Source organism: Malurus melanocephalus, unplaced genomic scaffold (assembly GCF_030028575.1).
Source record: "Malurus melanocephalus ecotype Western Australia unplaced genomic scaffold, MMel_1.1 scaffold_31, whole genome shotgun sequence".
Taxonomy (NCBI): Eukaryota; Metazoa; Chordata; class Aves; order Passeriformes; family Maluridae; genus Malurus; species Malurus melanocephalus.
The window spans coordinates 2,240,513-2,255,381 of record NW_026623263.1 but is presented as its reverse complement, the minus strand read 5'-3'; the positions used below and the strand labels follow the sequence as shown (position 1 = coordinate 2,255,381).

At 39.5% G+C, this 14,869-nt stretch overlaps 1 protein-coding gene across 3 annotated transcripts in view; it reads right to left on the bottom strand.

The window, feature by feature from the left end:
• Positions 1-1,548: 1,548 nt before the first annotated feature.
• The window catches only part of PDE8B (phosphodiesterase 8B), an 89,417-nt gene continuing 76,096 nt past the window's right edge, over positions 1,549-14,869 (bottom strand). For all 3 annotated transcript variants that reach the window (XM_057363844.1, XM_057363845.1, XM_057363843.1), the window contains 10 exons: positions 14,083-14,159; positions 12,718-12,882; positions 11,921-11,966; positions 11,357-11,492; positions 9,968-10,166; positions 8,988-9,205; positions 7,984-8,119; positions 5,715-5,882; positions 4,109-4,238; positions 1,549-3,585 (listed from right to left, as the gene is read on the bottom strand). In XM_057363844.1, the coding sequence (XP_057219827.1) occupies positions 3,470-3,585; positions 4,109-4,238; positions 5,715-5,882; positions 7,984-8,119; positions 8,988-9,205; positions 9,968-10,166; positions 11,357-11,492; positions 11,921-11,966; positions 12,718-12,882; positions 14,083-14,159 (1,391 nt within the window). In that variant the 3' untranslated portion in view covers positions 1,549-3,469. The remainder of the gene's footprint in view (positions 3,586-4,108; positions 4,239-5,714; positions 5,883-7,983; positions 8,120-8,987; positions 9,206-9,967; positions 10,167-11,356; positions 11,493-11,920; positions 11,967-12,717; positions 12,883-14,082; positions 14,160-14,869) is intronic.

Below are 14,869 nucleotides of genomic sequence, written 5' to 3'. Positions count from 1 at the left end.
GAAAAGAAAAAAAGCTCCTAGCTTCCTAGAACAAACCAAAGAGCCTTTTTTAGGACTCACTTCTCCCAATGGCAGTGGGCACTTGCCTTTTTCCTACCACCTAGAAGCAAATCTTTGCTTTTTGAGTAATTTRCATAATTTTTGCCAGAAGCCAACCTTTGCATAATTTTCTCTGGAGAGCAACGAAGAGGTACAGTAAGATTTTGAGCTGTAATTTTTCCCTACCTTAGTCAACTTGTACAGCTAATCTTACTTGAGTATAGAGTTCAAAATAACATTTCAAAACCACAAAACAGCTAGAGAAATTGTTAAATGACCCTCTCCTTTCAATTCAGGATGGTTAAATCAGTATTAAAGCTTGAGCTGCATGTTCTTTGCTAAGGCTGGCTATTCTATCAACCAGCACAGGAGAGACRTTTGGATTACAACTGAGGATAATATACCTTTAGAGTATTAAACTTGAGAGAGGAAAGCATGTAAAGTCTGCATTGCTTTAGCTTGTTTTCATCAGCAAATGTTGTATTTTTTGCTTACCCAGGAGAATCTGGGGAGATAAAAACTTTGTCTCTTTTTTCCTTGTTTCAATTGTGAAATAACTGTTTGGTTGTATGTAAAGTTTGTGTTTACAGATTGTTACAAAACCATTGCAGTTAAAGATTATAAAACAGTTTTTTTGGTGATCTAGCACTATCATCAGTTATAATTAGAGATAAGGAAGATTATATTTTTATTATCTCTTATAATTAGAGATAAGGAAGATTATATTTTTATTATCTCTTCTCATTGCTTAAGAACAACTATTTCCTTTTTATGTGAATGCTTTTAAAGGAATACCTGGTAGAGAAGCAGACCTATTTAACTGAACAGTTCTAGTCACAAAAATTGCTGTGTATTTTACAGGGATGTAATTCAGCTTTAAATAGTCCTACATGCATGTATAAATATTTATTTATAAATGTGCCATTGTTCTCAGATACACTCTACTGGCAATAGGTCTTCTAAGGTCTCTTCTTTTAAAGATGATTGAGTTGAACGCAATGAATTCTTTGTTTTGCAAATGAACTTTGTAACAGTGAACATATCTCATTCCTTTGCTAAAGGAGAGTTTGCCACTTACTGTTGAGAGATGCAGGGAGCAGAATTATGGTGACCAAATGAGAATTTTTACATTTAACTGGTGTCCTTCAAAACTTTTTTTCCCCTTTGCAGTAACACTGAATTTTGTATGCTCACACCATGAAAGTAAGCATCTTTATCAGACCTGCTCCTAGTAATATTACAACTCTGAGGTGGCTGTTTTACACATCTGTGCACTGACGGTAGCATGAAACAAGCAGTAAACTGGACTAAACAAGTTAGTAAACTGGACTAGTCTAGATCTGACATAACTGGCAGATGTTTAATCTGTGCTGGTTTATTTTACTCTTAAAACGGACCTATATCCACACAAATTGCTTTTTTTTTTTTTCTTTGCTTAGTCTGACTGTGGAAAAAAACACAAGGTCTTGCAACAAATATACTGATTCTGTATTCATGCCTTGGCCTCAGTTCTGGTTTGCAAGTTGAACTTTATTTTTTAGATGCCTTCCACTGTTGACATTTTGTTCTGTGTGACAGAAGTGTAACAAAAATTATAAATTGAATGTTTCACATGGATGTGGTCTTACAATGTTGCTATATTTAACAAATTAAATTAAGATAATAAAGCTTACATCTTGGGGAATTCTTTTCTCTAATGCAAGCTCTAGTGAGCGTTCAGTGATCAGAATAGTTAAGGTACAAGCACCAAGAGCACTAGTTCTAAATAAAGAAAAGGTAAAAGCAAACATTATACAGTATTAAAAAACAGAGGTTCAACTTCTCTGAATAAAAATCCACTGAAGAATGTTGCCATAGGTAATAGGAAAGAATGAATAAACATGTTTCACCAGAAACACTATTCTTCAAATATACACAATGCGGCATTTTAATACACAGCAACCTGCCTTGGCTATGACAAAAGTAAGGATCTGTTACAATTCTAACAAAAATATAGCTTCTATACATTTTTCTGCACATACATTTTATGAATGTTGCCTTTTGTTTTAGAACTTGGTACAAAACATACAAAAAAAGGTTGGCACGTAATGTAAGCTACCTGCAGTAAACAGCATTGTCACTATTCTTCCATAGCAATCTATGCTGTTTGCTTTTTTTTTCCCCTTTTCCTTTACCCAGTTTGATTTTTGATACACCATGGGGTAGGTGGACTGCTTCTTTAACTGCAGTGACAGCTTTGACAGTCCTGCTTGCAGCCTGGAGTGCACAGTGTTAAAAATCAGCAGTTCTGCTAGTATTTATTCACTGAATAGTCTGAGAATAGTCTAAAGTTTAAACTCATGTTCTGCATGTGATTAAAATGAGATGTACAAAAATACACATTTGTGCTTTGAAAGCCTTAGCATAAGTTTCATATCTCAGACTAATGAGTAGCTATGTTTGATTTCTAACTGATTTACATATTTTGAAGTACTTTTTTAMATCACAAAACAAACCATCATTTTATTAAGAGGATAAAGCAATACAAATTATAATGCTTTTATAAATTAGCCTGGAAACTTTTTAAAAAAGTGACAGGTTCATCCTAGAAGTAGCACAGTAAATGAACCTATCATAAAATTTAGATTAGTTTAATAAAAGTGATGACCATGTGTACAAACACCATTTTTATATAAAAGGATGGTGATCAAGTGCCACAATACCTTTTGTGTAAAATTTGATGAAAACTTGTGTGATAATGTCTGCAAAATGGCAGAGAACCATGTGAATGGCACTAACTATACAGAACATGCTTATTTCCCTTTTTCATATGATCAATTTCAGAGGACATTGGCTCCTACCAAGATTTTATGTGGAAAAGAAAGAACAGGTGGTGCTCTGAGAGAGAATCTCTGTTTTTAAAAGGTGCCATATTTGGTTTTGTATGTATCCGGTTTACTTGTTTTGCTGTGCATGTTCTCTTTAGAAGTGTGGTTCAGAGAGCTGAAGAAAATTGATAAAACTGGAACAAATTTATTAGGTAAGTGGGAAGTTTCTATGTTTATTTATCAGGCTGTTCTTACTCTCTTGGTGACTAGAGTACCCCTCTATCTGAGAAACAGTTGTGTGAAGTGTTAGTGAATACAGTTGTATCAGCTACAAGATTCAACAAGTGCATATTCAGTACTAGAAACTAGTTTCAGAAGTACATTTTCTGCCACAAAATATTATTACCAAAGAGCACTTAGTCATCTGTGGTTTATATAGCCTCTGAAAACATTTTTCTGTAGAATTCATAGAAGTTTAAAAAAGGGTAAAATATTTCCTTCTCGTCACGCAGTCTTAATTTCACTGGAAAGGCAACATTAATCCCCATTTGTAACCAAGAGTCTCTGTAAGTAATTCACAGTGAAACTGGTAGAGCAAGAGGTCTGGTTTTCTTGATTTCATGTCAGTTGTTGTTTTCTGATGGGAGCCTGAGACTCTTGCACTTTAAATCATCCAGTGTTTTCCAGTGTTTGTAGTTATTGGCCAAGTGTTGCATCAAAACAGGCAGATGTGCAAATGCTGAAAGAACAGGAAAAAGTTTTACAATGTATATAGAATGGACAGAAGGACAGCCCAACCTATCTGAAATTGGCATTCTTCTACTATCTTTTGTTCTTCTACATACTTAAAGTAATACTAAAAGGGGAAAGGTTGGGGGKTTTTTTTCAGTATGTTACTCTTTCAAGAAAATGCCTTTCCAAAGGTATTGAGACTTATTAAATTATGCTAACATGCAGCCATGGTGGTCATAGTTTCTGCTGCTGAGAAGAAATCCACTACTGAAAGAAAAAAATACAGATGARAAATCCCCTTTGTTTTAAGCCATTGTTCCTTCTCTATATAGATTGCCTAATAAGTGCTCAGCTTCATAGTCTGAAGTGAAACTTGCTTGAGTGTCATGATTGCACAATTATCCTGTGCTGTACTTATATATGGGTACTGTCCCTGGGCAAAGTGGACACAAGGCCATCTTAAGATTAGTCATTTTGGTCTACAGGAATCTCTGTTTCAGAGCAAGGAAGAGAAAAGCAGAAGTACTTACCATCCCACGCATCGAACATATCTGTTATGAAATAATCAATGAAGGAAATCTGAGACTTGGGGATACTGCAGGTATTTCTGTCAAATACTGGCATTACAACAGGCAGACCTTGTCTTTTCTCTTCATCAGTCTAAGAAGAAAACTCCAGTTAGCAAGTAGAGCTTTGCTGACTTTCATGCTGGAGTAGCAGAGGTCAGGGGATTTGATGAATTGTAACAGGAGATTTGAGATAAGCCTTAGAACCCCTGAGGTGAACTGCCGTAGTTTCATGTGTAGTGTCTGAAACAAGGACTGAAACCAACATCTCCTCCCTTTCACAAGCGGTCTTTATTACTGTAGTGCTGTGATTGCGCTTAGCTCTAATAAGACAGAATGCTGTAATCTGGTAATTAGGGGACACCAGCTAAAAAAAATGGAAAATAGGGTTGCGGAATCCTTCAGCAGAGAACAGGTTTGATCTCTCCATTTTTTCCCACCTGTAGTGGGTGTTTCAAACCATTTGTCATTTAAGTAAGGCGAGTTTGTTGCTGGTTCTACTTCCTCTGCTTGTACCAGGTTATAAAATGAATGGAAGTAAAGATATGCCCTTTAAATCCCTGTCTCCAGCTGCAGCAGGCCTGGTTTTGCACTTAGTATGGTGGCAGATCAGATCACCTCAACAGTTTCTTGGAATATAATTTTTTTTTAAATCCCCTTTTAAGTAGTACAAGGTAGCACCTAATGCAGGAACCAGCAGCAGAGCAATCCCCAAAATTAGTAGAGATGAATGAACAGCAGAACAGTTCTTTGCACTTCACATTACTGCAAGTAGGCTACTACTTTATTTGTGCAATTTAAAGGTGGTTTATKATACCTGGATTGGTAGGGAGATACATAATCAATCTTTGATYTTCCTTAGGACATGACAGTATTTTTTCACTATGATTAAAATGAAATTCAGACATGTCTCAGGTAGTAGCTGCAGTTTTCTTTCAGTAATAACTATCACATGTGTATCTGAATATGAAACGTAGGCATGCCCACTTTTCTTTCTCTCCATTCACAGCTGTTAGTTCCACACCATTACTGGCAAATAAAAGGTAAGATTTTATCAGTTATTCAATTAAAGAGCTAGAAGAGTGGGAAGCTTTTGGGAAGCTGGTTGCATTTCTGTCAGAAAAACTGAATGTGAGGAAAGAAAGCTGCCCATATGCTTGCACTATTTGTCTGCCTACAATGGCAATAGTTCAGGTGCCACCTTAGAAGAGAAAGGGCCATCCCAATAGTTCAGCTGAGGCATGGATCTTCAGGGAAGATACTGGGACAAGAAGTTAGAGTCTTGAATTTCAGCCAGTTAAATTGAGTTGGACTAGTCAAATCATTTTGGTCAGATGAAGAAAGTGTAAAACCTCCTTTTCACCATTCTGTACAATGAACTCCATGGTTAGCGAACTAGCTAACTGCCTAAAGTGCATTATTCTGCATGAAACTGAGGGGCCAGTTCTGACAAAAACCAAAAAACATATGTCTGGACTCTCTGCTGACACCAGGCAGACCCTGTGTAGAACAGCAGACCAGCCAATGTGCATTGCCTTACATAATAGTTAAATCATAAAAATACACATACCTGTGCAAAGTACTCCTCTGAAATCCTCCCTGCCCATTCGATACATAGCTCTAGGGGGCGACACGGATTTGCTACATCTGCACATTTAATCATCATGCGCTTGATCAGTGTCTGGTTGTCTGGAAAATTCTTTATGTTGGCTGTACATTCAGTGTTGCTGCTTTCGCTCTGTAAAAGAGAGTTGGTTACGGGGCCAGTGGCAGCTGTCCCTGCTAGCAGAAGCAAGGGTATCATTATCAGCTCTACTGCACTTAGGCAGTAAGCATGCCTCTAGTCTACTGCCTTTTAATTTCATGCAGAGCACCAGAAACTTGGAGAAAAAAGTAGTGTYTGAGAACTGGAGCCTTGCTAAGTAACTAATGATAACCCAAATACATATTACAATTGTGAAGATTCTTAAAGTTAATTTCAAATTTTGTGAAATAAAGAGCCACAAGCTCTTTATCAGGTAGGTTGTTACCTTCTCTGCATCCCAGCCTGGCCCTGTTGGAAGGAATGCATCCACTAACTGCAAGCTCATAAACTATCCTCACTTCTGAGTGTTTAAATGTAAGGGTGGTGATGGTAGGGGACTGCTTCACTTACCAGAGTTTCTGGAATTAGATTTTTATTCCTAAATGAGAAAACAGAGGCAAGCACAGGGGGGTGAACTGACTTGCACAACTGTTTCTTTTACACACAGAAAAACAAGTGTATGACATTCAATTCCAGCATGTTTCCAAGTAGAACTACTTTCTTTGTACCCTTGAACCCTCAGCCTGGAATAACCTTTGATTTTAGTTCCCAGAGAGGGTGAAATCTTAATCTATGAGATTAATAGAAGGAAGTAACAGGAGTGGCAGACTGCAGAAATTCTCTGCATGCTAGACAGTAAGATACCAAACTTCTTACTGACTGCTCTGGAGAGCAGGTGGAGGTGACAAGGCAGTTGTTCTAAGTTTGCTGTGGCATCATGTTTCAGGTCTTGAACAGTTTAGAAAGGCACAGATATATCATGGAGTAATGGAAGGCCTCCACCTCTGCTCACATAACATTTATACTATCTCAAAATAATATATTTATTTCACTGCTAAATTCAACTCCTGAGTCAAAAACTGAACATAAACACTTCTTGCCACCACAACTAAATTAGTATCTTTGTGGTTTATGGGGAGATATTTTGCAGTGACTTTTGCCACTTCACCAGTAATCTTCTAACTTTATGTTTAGCAGTTAATCTTTTTCAGCATGGGTAGCCTAGCAAAGAACTGTCAAATTAACCATAAACCAGAAAGAGCCTCTGTTAACAATAAAGACCAGAACAACCCAATACTGAGGGAAAACAAGAAATCTGTAGTGCAAGTGGTCCTGTCCTCCACTTTCATTGTGAGGTAAATTCAGCAGCATTTTTAATTTCCAGCTCAAACTGTTGGGAGAGTGGAGCTCAGCAGTCCTTAGAAGCAGACAGAATGCTGTCTTTGGAGTTGTAAACTGTACCCATGACAGTCTACAATACACAGTCCAGTTACGGATAGCTAACAACAAACTACTTCTGTTTGGGTTTGGTATTGCTGACCTTCAAATTTTTCTGATTTTTTTTCAATGTTTCCAACAAAGCATTATTTTCACTAAGGTGGGTAAAGATAGTCTTTCTTCAGGTAACACTGCCCTGGAGAACTCTGTCAGGCCCTGAGTGCTCAGCTTTGATAGGTGGCAAGAGAAGGTAAGAGGGGCTGGGAAGCTCAGAGGCAGCTTATTGAATATACGCTGGGTAGTGGTGGAGCATTAGGATCTATAACAAATAGGCAAAAAGGCCTAGACATCTCTTGGTATAATCRGGAATGGAGAGATCTCAGGCAGTTCCTCCTCAGGGCTTGAATGCTCCATATCACACAGATACAAAACTGTCAAGGAGGTTCCTCAGCTACAACCTTATGCTCATATCCTACTGCTTGGAGACAGGACCATAGGCACAGGTGTCAACTTGGCTCTGTTCACAGAAGTTTCCATGTAAAACAACATCTACCCATGTGTTTTCTGAATACAAGATGGCTTTGAAGACAAGGCTTACAAGATTAAGTGTTTAAATGAACTAAGAGTAGAGGCAGACATAAAACCCAGGAAAAGAAAAATATTTTTTTCACACTTTGATATGTGAGGCCACAAATTCATTTGTGTCATTTGTGTATTACCATAATGTAAATTAAGGCAAGGTGAATACTTAAGGTTTTCCTGGAAGAACCTCACTGAAAATGAGGTTCTGAAGGTGTAAAGTCTCACAAGCACTTACATGTGGGCAGGTCTCCTCAGATGCCATAGGCTTGTTGATACTATTCACAAATTTGTTCACATGCTCAAAGTGCTTCGTCATCTCTGTTGCCAAAACCATATCAATAATGGCCTGGCGCAATGTCCGGTAGCGATTTCTAGGAAAGAAAAAGAGTTCCTGCTYATGAGCTTGCCAGAGCTCTGCCCTTTCCTCATCCCTGCCTAGACAGTGCAGCAGAACACTGCTCAGGGGGTCAACCACAAGCTGGCACCTTCATAGTTAGGAACAATCTAGAGATGGAGGAATGGACAAGATCATGCCTGGGTTCCCCCAGCTGTGTTATTTTTACCAAATTGGAAATCAATCCTATGAGGTAAATAAAAATTTACAGCTTGGTTTCATAATGCTGTAAGACTAAGATAATGTCTCCAGGAATCACACCATTGAGTCCATGGACTGTGTGTTAGTTTGTTAGCTTGGATTGCAAATCTCAGGTTTTTCAAAAGCTAGGGTCATGCAGTGGGAACTCTGGGGCTATTTGCATGCCCAGCCAACCCAGCTTCCAGCTGCCCCAGTGGTTCATGTCCTTTGCCACCACCCTTTCCAWCCCATGTGAAGGTAGTAGTGGTAGGATGCACAGGACCTTGTGCAGACACAGCATGCAGCATCTAGCTGCTGGGGGTGGAAAACATACCCCAGAAAAGTAATGTTCACGCTCCTTCAATGGAAAGGCAGTGGGACGAGATGCAGCCTTGAGGCTGTTTTAACTAGACCAAGTTAATGTAATTCATAAAAGATTACTAAACATCTTCCAGTAATTATAAGCTGGAAGACAGGGGTGGTGAGACAGAAATAAAAACCTTTTAAAAATCATGTCTGCATAGGATTCTGAAAGAGGTTAAATACTGATATCTGTATTTAAACTATGTATTCTTGTTTGGAAGGTAGGCTGTCAATTTGCCCCAAACTAAAACTGCCAAACAAGCAATCCACACATGCACATTCCACTTTTCCAGCAAACACACCTATCAATATTCTTGAAAATGTTGTATTTGCTGTCTTTTGTTGTAAGCTGGAACGCCAATGCTGTGTGATGACTCTCTAATACAGCTGTATCATTGTAAAGGACAGCTAATTCACTGCCTGCATTGCACAGGAAAGAGTTGGTCCGTCCAGGGTGGTCTACATCATGAATGGTGGCAGCTATTAAGGCGGCTACCTCATCTAAATGGTCCAGACTTCCCTACAGGAGGAGAGAAAAATTATGAAGTGGCATAAAAATTATAGTATTTTCAGATAACTTCCAGATACCCACAATTACACCAATGTAAGCTTAAGCAGGGGTGCTACCTCCTTATAATCGCCTTCTATTCACTGTGCCCACAGATCACCCACCACAAAACTCCCACTCCTACCCTTACCCAAATACCCTTACTTTAATTAAGCTTTTTACACTGTTGTCACCTTAGCAATTGCTTTGCATGAAATTCTATAAAGGATAGGTCACCTAGTAGTTTTGTACTCATGGGCATTGTCCAAATGCCCTTTAACACTGACAGGCTTGGGGCCTCTCTGGGAAGCCTGCTCCAGTGCTTAAGCACTCAGTAAAGAAATGTTTCCTAATACCCAGTCTGAACCTCCCCTGACACAGCTTTTGAGCTTTTCCCATGTGTCCTGTCAGTGAGTACCAGGGAGAATAGCTTACACGCTTAAACCTCCAAAACTTTTGCAAACTTTATTAAGGGCTGTAACCTGCAGCCAATTAACTGACAGAAAGACAGAGCCAGGTTCCCTCCCCACCCCCATCATTGCTACTTAAAAATATAAATTTGTACAAACAGACTTTAGAGAAACTCTGTGGGCTTGCTTGCATCACAGGAAAACTTCAAGGATAGCATTTATGAAGTCAGCACCATTATTTRAACATCTAACTTTTGAATGACACACATAAGATGGTAAACATGCTGAAATCCAAGCCCAAAGAACTCCTGGGTGATGGTTCTACCTTTACTCTTTCCTTGCCGAGAAAGAAGGCAGTAGCATGCAGGACATCTGCTGCATGTGTGGAGTTGTGGTATGAGTTGGAGGAATGGTAGTTGGCTTCAATGACCTGCAGCCATGCCCGCAGTGTTGCTTCTGAACAGTTTAAAAACTCAGAGACCCCAAACCGGGCAAAAACTTTTAAGCCCAAATACACTAATGGCCTGAAAAACAGTACAAGAAAAAAGCACTGCTGTAAAATAGGAACTTGTGATGTTCTAAAAGCAATATATTTGACAAAGAAACCAAAACATTAGTAAGGGGGCAAATGTTAAACATTTTTTAATTGCACATCTATAACCTCTCAAAAGCCTGGCCAAGGCTACGAATTATTGCATCTACCATCCTTTAAGACATTATTTTAACATGTTTTGTAGAAATGTTGCAGTTCCATTAGAGTTTCAGCAATTCCCATGGCTTCARAAAAAATGTCCTGAAAGCCCAGTTTTTTGTGCTTAGTATCTGTCAATCAAACAAAAATACATTTCTTTTCCCATGGAGAAAAAGCGGACTTTGAACCATGACATAGGCATATCCCAAAGGCTAAAAAGCCTTAAGCCAAAAAAAGGTCAAATGTCAATTGTAAAGTGCTCTGTGYGTGTTTGTGTAATGCTGGGAAGCCCATATGTGAAACAGTAAATAGAATAAAACCTCTAATCTTTTTGATTCTTAAATCCAAATCCACTCTGGGTTGTCATTTACTCTGTGTTGCCTCTGAAAGACTTCTGTCCATCGGTCACATTTTTCACTCCTGCAAGATGATTCACAGAGCCTCTGAGCTGAGAAAGGCATAACCAAAACCCAACATCTGCAGATTAAAATGAGGCAAATGCAAATTTTGAAAATGACCATCTCATGCAAAGAGACTACAAAAGAATGGGTAGTCTGTTTGATTCTGTGCATCTTGGAATGAAAACCACTTTTCTCTGTGAATGACATGCTTATTTTTGTGGTCTGCATGATCTCAAAGCTGCTGATGTCTGTTTTCATTGTAAGCTTTAAAATCTCAGTTGATACCATCACTGGTTTATTCTCCAGCCCATTATTTATCTCTATAATCAAAAGCCACAGTTGCCGTAGATCTTCCCAAATCGTAGGATGATTTAGGTGAGGAAGGGGAGAGGTTTGCTTTTTCCAGTGTGACCATTTGCACATGAGCAGGAAAAAAGGTTATCTGGAGGCCATCCAGCATGTAGCAACATCAGAAACAGTGCCAAACAGTGTCACCTGGACAGCATGGATGTGAGTCAGGCAAGACAGCTCCCACAGATTTGCTGTGTCTTGCTTCAGTTTTTCCAGAGCTATAGCTACTCAACAAAGTTTCTCTGGGCACCCAGGGAAAGGAATCCAGTACCTTTTATTTGTAACAGCCTCCAACTCAAAAATATTGAAGTCCCAGCTCTCCTCGTTATCTAGGAGCTGTGCAATACAGGGCGGAACATCATTGATGGTGTTTGGCACTGGAAGGTGACTATGGCTCAGGTTCATATCTGTTGAAATGGAATATGAGAATTAACACATTTCTGGATTATTTCCCCTACGCTACTACAGCCCCTCTTCAGGAATCCATTAGAAAACAACTCTTTTTCCAGAAAAACAATGCTTTTTCTTTACATGAAAAGGTCTGTAAATGCCTGTAACATAAAGTTTTATTACAGATCATTTGAACACAAATATAAGGGATCAGTGAATGTTTTTTTAAATGACAATTTTGTTTTTTGCTAACATTTTGAAATGCATTATTTTAATTATTTGAGTCTTCAACCAACATGGAAGCAGCCTAGCACTTGTTCTGCAGTTATTTAGACAACCATTTCCAAAGACATATATCCCACTGCAAATTAGCCTGAAGCTGTATGTTAGCAGTATTGAAAAAAGAAGTCACATGTGCAAAGGGCAGTTTAAAATGGTAGCTTACTCTTAGAAAACACATACTCATTTCCTGACAGTCTTCTCAAGCCATCCTGAAAAAGAAAGCAAGTTTATCTTACATTTTTTGCATCACTAGTTGCAAAAACCCTATGTGTACTACAGCTACGATTCCTGGGTACTAAAAGCACTGCTCTTATTGCAGCATTATAATCACAATCCCTTTTTTAGTGTCTTTCAAAACAAACATGAAAGGATCCCAAAAACACTGGTATGGGATCTCTAGAAAAGATGTTATAAAATATACAGTGTATTGCCCTCCTTGATCCTCGCATTGGCACCTGCAGAATTTCATCTTTGAAATTAGACACTATTTTTCATTTTCTTTGTATTATTTTGGCAGGGATTAGCTCGGTGTCTATCAAAAAATAAGTAAATCCATGACAAAATGTAGACAGGCTGTCTCTTGCTGCTGTTACAGGACCAAAATCAGAACCTGATTAAAGCCACCTCACTGATACAGAGCAATCTCTCGAATCATATATAAACTTGTAGAGTTTCTAAAAAGTATCTCCTTTAGTAACTTTGAGACAAACTAGATTGGATATAATTTCTAGCGGCAACTCTGTTCACTTGTGAGGAGGAATGCACCCACTGGACTGTGATGCGGTCACAGCTTACTATATCCTAGTGCCTACCGCTAGTAAAGAGGCCAAAACACTTAACTGAAAAGGTGAYGAATTATGAGTCCCTTCCCATTGTTTGGGAAATTTTAGCACAGCAGAGCACTGAACTGTGATGTAGGACACTGGTAGCAGCAAGTTCATGTTTGCTGATTTTACTCACATTCATCAGACCTCCAACAAGATCACTTGTGTGAGGATCTTCATCTTTGGTACCTAGCTGAGGGGAATAAAGTTCTGTTGTCCGCAGGATTTCTAGAACTCTGTCCAAGGCCTCTGCTACTGTGATAGGGCTGTTTTCCTGGGCAGCATTAATTATGTTTATAACCTGAAAGCAGATTAAGGAGGCAGGCAGAGAAGAGTGAATGGCACCTTTTTCTTATTACAAAATCTTTATTCTTGGCTTGATTATGCTAATTCTCATTTAGCAAATGCAGTGTAATTCCCCACAACCTTTGAAGTACAACTCTGAAAATGTAAATTTGTGCTCAGATTTCCTGGTATCCATCTGCTATTTTTAACTGGCAAACTCCTGGGAAGTGAAAGCAGAATGGTGTGAAGTATTTGAGATAGTTGCAGGTGGGTAGACCAAAAGCCAGCAATGTCCCAGTCCTTCAGCATAACCAGGTCTGCTCTGAAGCAATTATTCCATCTCTAGAGGAAAACCCAAAGAAACAAACTCTTGGATATGACTCAGATATCATGATATTGGATGTAAAGCCTTCGTTTTCTCAATATGGAAATAAAGGGCAAGGAGCAGAAAGAGCTGGGCTGTGGGAGAAGAGGATGGCTCTTTGACACCTGTATTGCACCTCAGCCACGATCTGGGAATGCAGCAGTGACTCCTGGCTCTGCCAAGACTAACAGGAAGAAACTYCCAGTGCTGTCTTCTCCAAGAGACAGAGGCTGCAGCAGGGCCCCTACACTCCCTGTAAGTATGAGTGAGGATAAGGAAAAGGGAAGGGCCTGGCTGCTCTTACAGTCACAGTGGTGCTGGGAAGTTAGAGCTTGATGATAGCGAGAAGAGATGGGGACAGAGGAAAAAATTGTTTGAAAGTGGAAGATACCTGGCACCTGGGTGTGTTACAAGTGATTGTACACCTGGTCTGCAACAATAGAGTTTGTATAACAGTGAAGCAAAGGCTACAGGAAAGTAGGGGAGACAGAAGATGGTGCAGGTGCCCCCTCCTCTGCATGATACCTTATAAATGTAGATAGTGAGAGGAAAGGTGAGACTGGAAGCACATCCTCCTACTCCTATATGGCCCAAGAGAGCAGTGTTTCCTTCCTGCAAGATGTCATGCATCTAGCAAGGGTACCCTTCTCCCCTCCTTAACAGTCTTCCTTATGACCAGCATTTGGAATGCCATGATGAGATGTGGAAAGTGGTAATAAAACATTTATTTCTATTATTCTGTTAAATACGAAGTGCAGGAAACCTCTGATTGTCTGTCCAGAAACTATATACTTCCCTATGAGTGCAGCTCCAAACTCTGGAGTTGATGGGAAAGTCAGTGCTCAGGCTCACCTTTGTGATAGGAGCTTCTATTGTCATAGAGTGAATCCGTGCCATTGAAGAGTACCGTCGAGTCTGTAAACTTGGAGCTGCCATTAAAGAGAGCCACAGAGTGTAAATCAGATGACAGCATTTGAAGAGTGCAGAAGGCCAGTGCAGAAGTACAGAGCCTCATGTCCCATTTCTCCTGTATCTCTGCCCCTGCAAGTTCTTACTTTATTGTTTCATTTCTTTCACTGTTGTCTGCCTCCTTGGCAGCCACCCCTCACTTTTACTGTCAGATTTTTCATCCATCCTTCACTCAGAATGAAGATGTACTTGCACTTCATGCCCTTTGATTGCAATGGATCTCTGTCAGACATGGCTCCCCCTGTAAGTCACTGTGTCCCTCATCTTGGTGGTACATCTGCTCTAATGAAACCCACTGCTCTCTATAAGCAGGGCTTCTCACACTACATGTGGGGCAGAAAGAAATCTCTGCCACCATTGTCCCATCCCAGTAAGCASTCAGAAATGGGATCAGTAGAATCCAATGGATGTTAAACATTTGATCCCTTCATGTTAAACATTAAGAAACCAAGAATGTGCGTTCAGGAGCACATGCTGCAGCTTTCTAAGAGACGTGGCACTAATGCTTCACCACACACTCTTTAAGCAGGCTGCTCCCATCCCTTGGCACAGTCACTCCTCCTCCCCATGAAGGCACTCAGCACTGCCATGCACTGTATATCAATGTTGATACTCATGCTGGAGCACTGCTTTGCACATCAGAACAAAGAAATTTTACAGCAGTTGTGAA